General features: G+C 33.7%; 1 protein-coding gene across 1 annotated transcript in view; it reads right to left on the bottom strand.

Annotated features, from left to right (window-relative positions):
- The window catches only part of LOC145690965 (uncharacterized), a 49,014-nt gene extending 34,953 nt beyond the window's left edge, over nt 1-14,061 (bottom strand). Inside the window, exon 1 of the mRNA XM_081766434.1 lies at nt 13,460-14,061. Coding sequence (XP_081622560.1) covers nt 13,460-13,824 — 365 coding nt within the window. The 5' untranslated portion in view covers nt 13,825-14,061. The remainder of the gene's footprint in view (nt 1-13,459) is intronic.
- Between the last annotated feature and the right edge of the window lie 238 nt (nt 14,062-14,299).

The following is a 14,299-nucleotide window of genomic DNA, read 5'->3' as shown; positions in this document are numbered from 1 at the left end:
ATCGATCCGGCGCTGCACGTGCCACATCACTGCCAACCCATACATCTGACGTGTTGCCTACAACAGGATTTTTCATTTTTCTTATCACCATCTGTATATAAGCTGGGAGGATAACCACGACACAATTCACTCATTGGTATACCCTCGAGTGGAGTGCGATGAGGTTTTTAAAGTTTGCATATTGTGATCCGGAGAGTGGTTTTCCGATTATAAATAAAACTTATTGGAAACGTCATGTATAACTTGGTTCCCTTTTATGATGGGGACCTCAATTGAGCTGTCTGAAACAGTGAACACAGTGAAAACAGTGAACTAAATGCATTTTCAAACTATCAGCAACCAGGTTAAACTTTGTAGTTTTTCATAATTTGTGATAAATTATCACTTTTGGAAACAGTGGTAGATAAACTCACATGAAAAGGTGATGTAAAAATGTGGCAATGTACCTTTCTTGTGGTATTTGACATCCCGTGTTTCCAGTTTTACACATACTTGTTGACAGCTCGAAAATGGAGTTATGATAGTTCACTTTGGTTTCAGACAGTTTAATTACTATTGATGCACTGTCACTATATATATATATATATATATATATATATATATATATATATATATATAGTGGCAGTGCATCATATACATATATAGCATTTAACTTTTATTACTTTGATCTGTTTACATGACAAGAAGGAAGGACATCCTTACCTTATATCAGAGATTTTTCAATTCTGCATTATCATGACATCATTTATTACTTAAGACATCTTTATTCACTTTATTTAGTATATCCCTTTCATACTGCATTAACATAAACGATTGAAGGTTGTCTTTCCGAGGTTCGCTCTTAATCCTTATTTTATAATATTGAGTTTCAAGAAAAGCTTATTTACAACTTCCTCTCTACATGTGTAAGAGGGATAGTAAGGAGGAACTTGTACATTTTAAAGAGGTATGTATAACATAAGGCACACATGTGATATTCATATATAATTTTGAACGCACAAGTAAGGCAGGACTTGCAAGTTTACTCTGATTTCCTACATCCCTGGTTCAATATCGCTTTAACATGCTTCCTCTTCATAATCACTACTTATATATTCAATATCATATTCACTCACAACATCTCCTTGTGATGTCTTGGACTAAATATCTGCATAAAATTTTAGTTCTTCGATAGTTTTCCCTTTATCTATGCCACAGATTTGGTCATTGCATTTGAGGGTAGTACGTCTTTTAAATCAGAAATCCGCCTAGGATCGAAACACACAAAGTCTTGGTAAATGTTTTCGTGTTTCGAAATCCGGTTAGTCACACTTTGAATGATTTTGTTAAGGACATCACTGAAAACGCACGGGCTGAAACTTTTCTCTTCTGTATTCTTTGATTTCATGACATGCCAATTCAGATCATGCAACGATATTATATATTTGTGAATTACTTCCATTTTTCTTGTAGCTATCTTGGGGAAAGGTACTACTTAAAAGTGCAGATTCTGTTGTTAAGAAGAAGAAGAAAAAACATATAGAATATATGTTGATTTTAGATAGATAATCTCTATTTGTGGTTACAGTAATAAAATAGAATTTTTGTTTCGGTTTGCTATGGCAACTGGTATTTATTAATGGAGATTACATAATAAAAAGTAGTTGTGGTGAATGTGATGTGTCTAATTTGAAAGTTATGCAATCACTAGTTATTGCAAATATACGTATAAATTAAAGGTGCCTGATAGTGGTGACTTATCTTAGTATTCGAACTGGGCTAATGTGACGAAAAATACGTTAAATTTAATTATAACGATACAATCGAACGAATACATTCTATGGTTTGTTATTATTTGATCACAGCAAAACGCATGCCTCCTGCTGGTTTCTTCGGAACCTACCCCTCTCCAACTCCCTACTACCCGTACAAATTCCCGCTTAAGCGACACCCAATCTGCTACGCTCCTTGTGGATTACAAGGACATTCTTTTTGTTAACCAGAGTTACCTTATTGTCAACACCTGGTGTGAAATGCCACGTAAATTCCGCGTGGTCAACAACTCAGTTTCAGAACCAGAGCGCACTAACGGATGCAACATACATATTTTGAGTTTTGTATCTAAGTACTATGAGAATCGTCAAAGTAATTTAAATGATGTTTTTATTACTTGTTTATGGTAATGAACAATTTGTTAAACCATTAATTTTTATTTTAACAGAGTGTGACGTGAAAAGTCACGAAATATCAAAACTGTATGCGAGGTGGCAATAATACCATCACATGCCAGAACATGATTCGGGTTCTACTTTCCTAGTGTAATCATTAGCAAAAAGAATTCACACCTGCGGAACTATTTCCAAACAAGCAAACGGAGTGAAATGAATAGTATATACCCAATCAGGAAAGTCCAGAGGATTAGTAAAATGTATTCGCATTAATAGTAATTGTATTTAAGCGCAGATCTCAACGTTAACAAACTTAAAAACAGAAACGTAATGAAACGACATAATGATCTTACTTTTCTCCAGACACTATTATGTTTTCACCTTGAATATACCATGAAACCATTGCCTTCAGCAATCTTAAAAACACACAAATCTTAAAAGATATGGTTGGTAAATACTCTTTACATCTCTTATACGGTACAGCTTCTATACAGTATTCATACAGTATACGGCACAACTTCTACACAGTATTCATCTTAACTTCTTTCTCCATAACTAAACGCAGCGAAATGATAGCTATTCCATATTAAGTTACTAGGTTTGGACACACACCTGCTCGAATCACAGATAGCGTAGTGAGTTATCAAAATTGCCAGAAGGCCATTTTATAACTTTTACGTTTGTAAAGAAAAGTTTAATCGAATATTTCTGATTCAGGCCTACACATCTGGGATAACAATGCTACCAACTTGAAATGTACAAAATATAGCTAGAGGACCAAATATTTAAACATGTACAAATTTTGCCCTGAAATCCAAATTGAAAGGTTGAATATAATAAAAATTCAAAGATAGAGTAGTCACACAGATAGATTATTTGATCTCTGTGGGTTCAAACTTCAGAAAAACGATCATATGGCATTTCATATATTTGGCTTAAAAGCCGTTGCTTGTAGGAAGCGCAAACCGTTGGCCGCTAAGTTAGTCCGACGCTGATTTCTTCCGGCGTTTGGTCTACCATGCAGTGACATGTTTAATTATATTCGGTATTTAATCTTCTAGTATAAGAATTATAGGAACCATGAACTATAAACATTTCCATCGTTTCTTTGTTTAAATCTCTTTTCCCTTTCCTAATTTTAAGTTCGGTATATATTATTCCAATTTGTCCTTTTATAATTATTTTTTACCATCATATGCATTTTCTTTTGATAATTGCGTTTAGCTACATAATAGGAATTGTTCCAAATATTTCTTAAACGTTCACTTATTTCTCTTTAATCCAATTTTTTATTACTTCTCTTAGTCAGCTAACCACTAACATTTAAGGAGACTGGCGTTCTAAGAATTAGTAGCTCCTTCCTTCAATTGAATCCTTTCAGTTTATGTCTGATAGCTGGACATCGTACATGGCAACACGCATGCCCCGAAATATGACATGCCAGTATATTTCTCCAATAGGAGCAAGAAAGAATGAATATTTCGCCATCACTTATAGACGCACTAGATAGATTTGATAAACTACATTCACGTTGAATTCTAAGAGAGAAAAATTAATACAAACAAAATTAATATAATAATATGCATCATGCTGAGACAGAGAAAGCATGGCGGGAATGACTTTTCTTAGTTTTGTTATGTAATGTTTTGACAGCGTAAATAAATCTTCGAAAATAATATTTACAAGCTCTCGCATGAACACGCGTTCAAGTATCGGCTGGTACAAGCTATATTTTGCTCTGAAAACACATTATTTTTTAAATAATAATTTGTTTTCTACTTTTCTTGTAGATATCTTAAATTTTATTGGCCAGTGCTTAGTGGAGGCTAGTGTTGGTCAAATATCATTAACTTCTATTTCTTTCTTTTAACTGCGTGGGTTATTCCTGTGGCAATAAAATCGTGGTTTATGTCGTTGTTAGAACCTTGTAAATATAATCGTAACGTTCATAATGATTTTCGCTGTTTTTCCAAAAGTTTACACATCCTTTCTCTCTCTCATTTGTGTGTTGCGTTTATCCCAGCTTTGCTACGGCAAATCACGATTTCTTCCGTACATACGTTGTATCATAAACCGAAGCTGGGGAGAACGGTAGACAAAGCATAGATACCGTAAAAAGGGAAAAGTGAGCAAATGATCAAATTAACCTCAGATATTAACAAACTAAAATTATCTTCTGGTGCAAATCATAAAACCTGGTTAAACTGTGCAGAAAATGTGATAATACTGAATGTAATTTACACAATTTAAAAGAACATCGAAAAGTTACAATGAAAAAGTAGCTTTTACTGTATATATTTTCGGCCGTGTTAACTTTTTTTATTTCCACTTTTATCTTATTTTATTTTCTTTTAATACTGTACTGTGTGGCACAATTGATAAATTAAGATTTCACTTAATCAGAATAATCTTCGACCGGTCAACTCCTTCAGAGGCGTTGCAGTTAATAGGATCTCAGGCGTTCCACGTCGGATTATCCCAAGGGTCCGCTGGAGTCTTCTGCAGACAGTAATAAGCGATCGTTCAAGCAGGCACAATTACTCCTTCCTTTTCAATGATATGGAGCCAGAATTTGTCACAAAACTGAGATTACAAACGAATGTTAGGGTGCTAAAACATATGTACTAGTCACTTCACTGCTGATTTCTGCACAATATTAGAAAAAAATATTTTACACGGAGGCGTATGAAAATATCGTACAACCACTGATGATAAACAAACAAAAAATTGGATCTCACGTATTCAAACGGTGATTTAGCTTTCGAAGCTCAATCCGTACAATTGGAGCTCTCGTAAAAGTATAACATGAGTTTACTTTAGAACAATGCACTCCACTGTTTAATCCTACCAATCGTTTCTAATCTCAGTTTTGTGTGACAAACCCGAAAAAAATAACAAGATATTTCGATAATACCGAAAACAATAAAAGATAAAAGGGGAAATAAAACAAGTTAAAACGGCGGAAAATATATACCGTAAAAGCTACTTTATCATTTGTAACCTTTTGATGTTCTTTAATTTGTATGAATTATATTTGCTATTATCATATTTTCTGTAAAGTTTAACCAGGTTTTGTGATTTGCACATGATAATTTTAGTTTGTTAACACCTGAGCTTAATTTTATCATTTGTTCACTTTTCCATTTTTACGGTATCTATGTTTTGTCTACCGTTCTTCCCAGCTTCGGTTTATGACACAATGTAGGTACGAAAGAAATCGTGATTTGCCGTAGCAAAGTTGGGATAAACGCAATAAACAAGTGACAGAGAGAGAGAAGGATGTGTGAACTTTTGGGAAAAAAGCGAAAATCTATATGAACTTCCCGAATATATTTACAAAATTCTAACAACGACAGGAAACAGGATTTCATGGCCACAGGAATAATCCACGCAGTTAAAAGAAAGAAATAGAAGTGTGAAGATATTTCGCCAACACTAGCCTACACTAACCACTGGCCAATAAAATTTAAGATATCTACAAGAAACGCAAGCAGAAATATAGCTTGTACCAGCCGATATTTGAACGCGGTTTATTTCAAAAAATAACGTTCCGACGTATTCATGCGAGAGGTTGCGAATATTATTTTCGAAGTTTTATTTACGCTGCCCGAACATTACATAACAAAGCTAAGAAATGTCATTCCCGCATGGATTATTGGTGAGTACACCTCCTTCAAGAGGTACAACTGACTTCGTAGATTTATGAAATCAACGTTCTAATTATCCTTAAAGAACTAGTGTGAATACAGTAAATTAGGGAAACCAATCTTTAAATCGTCGATTCCATCCTGTTCACCCCAACCATAGATAGGTGGGCAACATGGAAATTTTGAAATTCTTCTCTACCGTGAGAGATATGTTTTAAAACTTGATAACGTCTCTTCTTCGTAACTGTCTATATATTGTATCCTTGGTATTCTTCTTCCTGGTATTTCTATTGCATTTCCCGCTATCAGCATGGTGATCACATCGGAGTGCCGAATAAGATGGCAAAGCATAGTATTTCTTCATTTTCCTATTATTTTCATGATCTGTTGTCCTTCATTAGCAACCCTTAGTGCTTGTTCATTTCCTTTTCTTTCGGTCCATGATATACGCAACATTGTGCGCGAAGACTACATTCAAAGTGCTTCTAGCTTAGATATTTTAGCTTTTCTCAATGGAAATCCTCGATTGATCCTACATATATTTAGACTTAACAGTAACTTCTGAAGATAGTGGATTAAATTTGCCTGACCTTGATGTAGAAATACAATGTTTTTTTTTTTCTGAGGCCAGATGTTAACCCATAAACATTTAAAAACCGTAAATAAACTAAAAATTGAAATGGAACCGGGGACAACTATATGGCAGTGTGGAGTTTTATGGCTGATTTGAGCATACGCCTTAGATTGTGCACCCAATTCGACAGCGTCTAAGACTCGTTCTAATTAATCTTCGTTCGAATGGCAGCCTGGAACTACAGTTTGCTTTTCAGGGAGTTAAGCATGGTAAGCTATGTTCGCTATTGAAACTAAAAGCGTTATATTCCTTAAAGGAAAGAGAAAAACCAAAAACAAAAAGATGGGAAATGCAGACTTTCTATTCTTAAAAGTTAAAATTTCGTTGTCCTGTCCATGCTTTCTGTCTTAGCATGATGCATATTGTTATATTCATTTTGTTTGCATTAATTTTCATACCTTAGAATTCAAAGTGAATGTAGTTTATCAAATCTATCTAGTGCGTCTCTAAGTGATGGCGAAATATTCACTCTTTCTTGCTCCTATTGGAGAAATATACTGGCATGTCATATTTCGGGGCATGCGTGTTGCCATGTACGATGTCCAGCTATCAGACATAAACTGAAAGAATTAAACTGGAGGAAGGAGCTACTATTTCTTAGAACGCCAGTCCCCTTAAATATTACTGGTTAGCTGACATGGAAAAGTGATAAAAAATTGGATTAAAGAGAAATAAGTGAACATTTAAGAAATATTTGGAACAATTCCTATTATGTAGCAAAAAGCAATCATCAACAGAAAATGCATATCACGGTAAAAATAAACCAAGAGATGACAAATTGAAAAAAAAATATACCGACTATTAAAACTAAAAAAAAAGAAAAGGGAATTAAACAAAGAGACAATGAAAATGTTTACAGGTCAGGGTTCCTGTAATTCTTATTCTAGAAGATTAAATACCTAATGTGATTAAACATGTTACTGCATGGTAAACAAAACGACGGAAGAAATCACCGTCGGACTAACCTAGCGGTCAACGGTTTGCGCTGCCTACAAGCAACGGCTTTTGGGTCAAATATAGTGAAATGTCATATGATTGTTTTTCTGAAGTTTGAATCCACAGAGATCAAATAATCAATCTATGTGACTACCATATCTTTGAGTTGTATTATATTCAATTTTTCAATTTGGATTTCAGGGCAAAATTTGTACATGTTTAAATATTTGGTCCTCTAACAATATTTTGTACATTTCAAGTTGGTAGCATTGTTATCCCGGATGTGTAGGCCTGAATCAGAAATATTCGATTAAACTTTTTTATACAAACGAGAAAGTTATAAAATGTTATAAAATGGCCTTCTGGCAATTTTGATGACTCACTACGGTACCTGTGTGTCGAGCAGGTGTTTCTAAACCTAGTAACTTATTATGAAATAGTTATCATTTCGCTGCGTTTTACTTATTTACAATTTTGACCGTTTAAACGGTCTGCGAGGATAGTTTGTAATAATACTGAATATACAACTGTTGATAAGCCTGTTTAATAAAAAATACGCATATGAAATAACGTCCCTATGTTACAGTCAGTGCGCCTTATTTATGATTTTACGTCTACGCCCCTCACAGCTTCTCATTATGACCCTGGCAGAAACGAGAACAATATTGTTATTAGAAAAAGCTAATTGAGATACATGGGATAACATCAAATGGTAAGATAGAAAATTAATTTAAGAACTTAGCTCAATATATGGTAAAGAACGTCGGGAGAAGATAAAAACAAGGAAAGCAAGAAAAAATCATACATTCCTTCAGCACAAATTATAAATCTTTATAAACGAAGACGAAAACTTGTTATAAACAAAATTATCTTCTCTCGAAATAACGTGGAACAGGTGAACATCACTTCCGTTTTGTTAATGTTCGTTATAATACATGTTTGTAATTCCAGATGTTGTTTTGCAATAGACAAAATGGAAAAGAGGTATTCGGAAGAATGAAAAGAAAGCCATGAACAAACTTTAAGATTATATCCTTGTTGATTGCCAGCTGTTTCTTCTTGTTTTAATTCCATTTTACTTGCCCTTTATCTTATCGATTTTAGGAAAATACTGATTGGAATTAATCGCGAAGGATTCATCCAAATAGTAACATTATATTTAACTGAAGACAAAGAAGAGAGAGTAGTTTTTTGATTCACTCCCAGCTCTTTTAGGATCTCCATTTTTGTAAAATGTATGCTATTAGAGTAATTTTTAAAGTCAGAAAATATCTTAACCCTTAATAGGGAACGTTATTTTTGTTCGCTTACAGGAAATGCGTGTCTCTGGGACACGGACATGTATAAAGTAATATCTTTTTTTAAAAACGTATGTGTAATGTAGAATAATGAAACTTTATATGTTGTACTTCGAGCAAAATATGATAAACAAGAATTACATATATTAATTCGGTTTTATTGGAATATAAATTCGGAAAATATTTCAATATCTAAATAAAAATAGTACATAAATTTAAAAACTGAAAATTTTAAGTTAGTATAATTCTACATATTACTACCCTGCAAATATGCTATTTGTCCACATGTAGCTGCCCTGTTCAAATGTTCTATTAGTCCAAGAGCTTGGAAACGTTTAACGAACATGGTAGCTATAAATAGAGGTCGTCCGAAAGTGTCTTGAAAATGGTTAATACATGTCTTCGTTGCCTGATTTACAAATAGAACACAATATTAGGAGAGCAATAGGGGTTTTACTTTCAGATAGGTCAGTAGATCTGGAGTTTGACTTTGCTCTAATTTACTTCAAATTTGTTTCGATTTTCTTCCAACTTCATATTGAAATCTCCTGAATTATATCATCATTACATAAGTTAGACAGGATTTTTTCCCCAGATTTCTTACATGGGTGACTATACCAGGAATCCCTCTGACTATGTTTTGATGAGAACTCTTCGGTTTCTTAGAGGTTCATTTCAATTCCAAACAAACCTGTTCTTACCTCTGTATCTAAGGCCTTCGTTATCATATGAAACTTCACTAGGGCTGCTCACATTGACAGTTCTGTTATTACTTGAGCTGACACCTGGCACTGTATCAGAATTGGTATCGCCCTCACTGTCACTAGGTAATTCTTGACTTTGAGGAAAAAATTACGCGTCTCAGTCAGAATCTATTGAAGACAATAATATAAATTACTTCTGTACTTTCAACATTTTTGGAATTTTTACCGTGAAATAAGGATCTGCTGTACTTACGGTTTCATTCTTAAATTTCTTTCTCGAGGTACTAGGTCTATATTTTGCAAATACATAAAATCTCATACAAACAAAATAGTATGTTTCAAGAGCTTAATAGCTTCTATTTCATGGTAAATAAAAGTAAACCACAAAAATTTTTGAAAGCAAAACTCTCTTCAGGAAATATGGGTCAAATAATCACGCAAAAGTATAAACAATAATGGAAATGTGTGCCTCTTTCTAAAATCATCGATAAATGTTCACTCAGACATTACGCCAACAATGGACTACTGCGAAACACATACAACTAAATAATTGGAAGGTACTGAGAGAACCGATACATTGAGTGAATCAGTGTTGCCAATGTAATACAAAGAAAAAACATATGTGTCTGACATACAAATATTTCTTCTTAAAGGTTAAAAAGCAGAAGGAAACGAAGGAGAAAAAGATTGAGTTTAAAATTCAGGGACGATGCAAAATTTAAAATGCATTTTCGTAAACTACTGAGTTATAACTAACCAGAAAAAAAAACAAAGGAAATAGACACTTACAAGGATGAAAAAGGATTACGCAAGTGCCCGAGATAAAGCTGTAAGTAGTCAACAAAAAACGGAGAATGCAGGCTAAAATCTCAAAAGAAAACAATAGTACAAATTAAAGAAATCCAGGTTTGTCAATGGAAATTCTTGTAAAGGGTGATGCACAAGCTTAGAAACGACACCCAAGCCTGTATCCTATGAGCTTTGAGCCATCAGCAAGTGCAAAACAAACAAACGTCAATTTCATTTGAATCATAAACTCTAACTTTAATTTTTAAGGCTTCACTCGTGAACTTCCTGATTTTATATGGAATAGCTCAGTGTTTACGGCTTTAAGAGCAAAAATATAGACCTGTCCAAAAAGGCAGTATGAACTATGGGAAAAGCTATCAATACACACAAGTACTGACAAAATGATAGAAAACTCATATCTTGGTGGAATTTAGTCTAAAATGGTGTGAAAAAATCTTAAAAACTGAGAAAAGTGCAAATTAAAGAAAGGGAAAAATAAGTGGAAACACAAAATATATCAGAAAACTGATACACAAGTAAACTATAAACCATTAGCTCCATAACCTTTTCGTCTGTCTTGGTTAGTTTTACTCTCACGTTCCTGCACTTTCGATTGGATCATAGAATATATTCCCCCGTGTAAGAAATATAATAAAAGTGGAAAATAATTTTTCTTAAAGCAGTTTAAATCTTTGTCTCATAAAAACTTGGACTCAACCATCATCGTGCTTTACTAATGTAAACCTACATTCAAGAATGAAATGCAGCTTATACGATGTAGTTTTCTATCATACTAAGAAATTTTGTTCGAAAGGCGGGATGTACTTAATAATATCGTATTAATGATATTCTTAATCTGGACTCTAAAAAGGCTAATTTATAAATAAATAAATAACGCTTCCCTGGTATTTTATGAGTATAACTCAGTAACCCACAATGAAATTTGCTTTAACATCGTTCTGAAATGAATTTAAATAATAATGATGATCTATAGAGAAGTTCTACATCTCTATGTAGAAGAACGAAAAGTTGTTTATAAAATACCCTTTTCAACAGTACAACGACAACATTATCTGATAAAATGTTGCTGCCCCACAAAAAAAATTCAAACTAACGTTACTTAGAATTCGACTTGTAGTCATAATGACCACCCCCCTTTAAAGGGAACCCAAAAAAAAGAAACCGACGTCGGGCACATTTTTAAAACATATTAAGATTTTTTTTTGTCAAAATCGATACTTTGCATAGTTATTTTGTATTGATAAATCTATTCTTAATCTTCTATTCCAAAACTGTTCCTTAATAAAAAAAAAACACAAAATCCTGAGGGACTTGTATCTATGGCCATTCTCACTCCATCTAAAATCTAAAAGCAGAGTAACAAAATTTATTTAACTCACCTAATAAGAAAGACGTTATCTCAAATTACATTCACTGCAGTTAGAAGCGAAATAACTGGTAATAGCTGTTAAAGTTTGGAAGATGTTAAAAATAGAATGGTTGGGACATTTTTCATGGTTTGTACTTGAGATATTCTTACTTTCCTTTATATATTCAAATAAGATCTCAATTTATTTCACTCGGCTAAAAGAAATGAAACGTTCTCAAATTATACCATCCGCAGAGTAGGAGCAGTTCTGATCACGAAGTTTGGAACAATTTTAAAGCTTGTTTTTCATTGTTTGTCAGTACAAACATTAATACTTCCTTATTCATTAAAATAAAAAAAAAAAACTCGCGAGCTACTTGCCTCTTCTACTAGGAATAGCTAGATGTCAAAGACATACTTCTACGATAGGCTCAGAGCAGCGCAAACAAAAAAAAAATCGAATTGGAAAGCGCTTGAAATAGAATTCAAACTTTCTTTGTTGTCGCCACCTAGGGATGTTCTTATAAATTTCTAAATTGTAAAAAACACAAATCCAAATTTCTTAAACTACTAAAAATGAAAAGAACTAGGTTATTTATTCAGTAAAGTTGGTTGTAGAATAGTTGCCACGATCGTCGCCATGAAACCAAAATTCAAATACCCGCTCACCGCATTCCACACATACAAACAGACAGAATATGTGGCGCCACAGTAACATAGTACTATATGACTGTACAGAGACACCCAGTGAGAAAAATATGAACTACCACCAATCTGTTTACAGTTCAGGGTTTTACTAACAGATGACTGAATCTCTTTTCATATTTTGTGGGAAGTAATGCCTAATGTGCAAAGTAACCCGGTGTTACAGTAGCTAGTTACCACTGTAAGCGAAATGAAATATCAAAATTCAATGTGGCAAATCATGACACAAAACTAGAAAAACGTTTGGGAAGGAAGGGATTCATATAACTAAGGAATTACGTCCCTAATATATTGTGTTAATTTAGAACACAAATATACGAGCAAAGAAAGCATTTCAGGATGATACCTATAAAATACTTAGGAACGTAAAGAACACATTCAACACGTAAGACATCTAAGTTTATCCTAAATACAGAATTTTGCGCTGTCCTCGTTTACCAACATTCTGCGTAATGAACTAATCTGCATAGCAATCTTATTTTTACCGGCCATCTACCACATGCTGGTTAGCGTTGTTTGTACAATAATTCACCCATCATGTACGTTCACTAAGACACTAAAGTGATTATACATTGAGAAATTTAGGTCCATACTCTAGAAATGATTCCTGGGAATGTAAAAAGTCGACTTCATTGAAAGAAATGAGTGCAGCTATGAAATGGTTTGATGTATGGACCTCTACAATTAATGAACATCCATTGATGGTTAAAATATTCTTTCTCTTGTATTTTACTGTCTATCGAAGCCCTCCGGAAAAATGAGGCTAGACACATTTGAGCTAAATTCTAACTAAAAACACAAACGTCCATAGTTCTTGTTCCAATATAATACATTCCACGTTTAAATTTGCAAAATATTAGGATATATACCATTCTCACGATTTCTTATTTTACATAAGTCTCTATATAAATAAAACAATATTGTCGAACACCCATATATGTGCAACAATTAGTGAGAAGTGTGTGATCAATAATAAAGAAATAATTAGTTTATCAAGATCTACACTGCATAAGATTTGTATTAGTCGTATCGATCTTATTTTTATTTGGTATACAGCTTATCTATCTGTGCCTTGCAATTTCCTAATTGTAGGTTACTAACTTACGTTCGAGATATCTCCCATATCTAAATATTTCTCGTGAAGTATTGCTTTTAGCCAACAAACTTTCCGAATGCATGTAACCGTATTATCAATCTGAGCCAATTAGTATATGAAAAATTGAACATTACCTTTCTGGGCGAAGTGAATTTAAACTTTTTGTTGTTAATTGTTGGAAGTCATTAGAGTACGACGCGCAAGTCTCCTGAACCACTATTTTTCTAGGCGTTTCTATATTCCTTTCAAATTCAGGATCTTCTTCTACTGGTAATTCTGATTTCACCTTATCAACGTTTAGTTTCACATCCAAAGAACACATAGCTGTATCCTTGTCCATTGTTTCCTCTCCTTCCGTTGTGGATAATATTAACTCTTTCTTGTCAGTCATCAGTTCGTATGTCCACCCTTTCCCTTCGAGTGGATCTTTCTGAGGTAAATCAAAAGCAATTTCTTCTTTGCACATCAATTCCAGCTTAACAGACGCCTCACCAGCCATTGTGAATTGAAATATAATAAGAATATAAAGACTGTTCTTATACTTCCCTTATATTTTATGTTGCCAGTCTTAATGAAATGATTTACAAGAACGTTCACAAAAGCAACTTTATATTTAAAGTCATCTTCTTCTGCAGAACCTTATTTCCTTAGCCACGATCGCTCTTTAGGCAATTGTTTGTTTGTTTGTAGCAGCCGGAGGAAAGTGAAAAGGAACCCGGATGTATACATCTTTAGTTCATATTTCGTTCAAGTGAGACCTTTTGTCGCTAGTGAGGTTCACTCTTACATACCGCTATTCTCGTGTTTCAGAAGGTATCCATCTATCTTTATCGTTTTAGCGGGAATAGCAAATCTTGTATTTCTGTATGCCATTGCGGTTTCATTGACTGTCAATCTCCCGTTGCGTATAGCGGTACTAATTTTATTTAATATACGTGCTATTATTGCTTCAAATGCTACTTTTGATTGTGATT

This window comes from Thermobia domestica, chromosome 7, assembly GCF_964235325.1.
Source record: "Thermobia domestica chromosome 7, izTheDome1.hap1.1, whole genome shotgun sequence".
In the NCBI taxonomy this organism is placed as follows: domain Eukaryota; kingdom Metazoa; phylum Arthropoda; class Insecta; order Zygentoma; family Lepismatidae; genus Thermobia; species Thermobia domestica.
The sequence above is the reverse complement of the archived record's forward strand: the minus strand, read 5'-3'. Positions and strand labels throughout refer to the sequence as shown.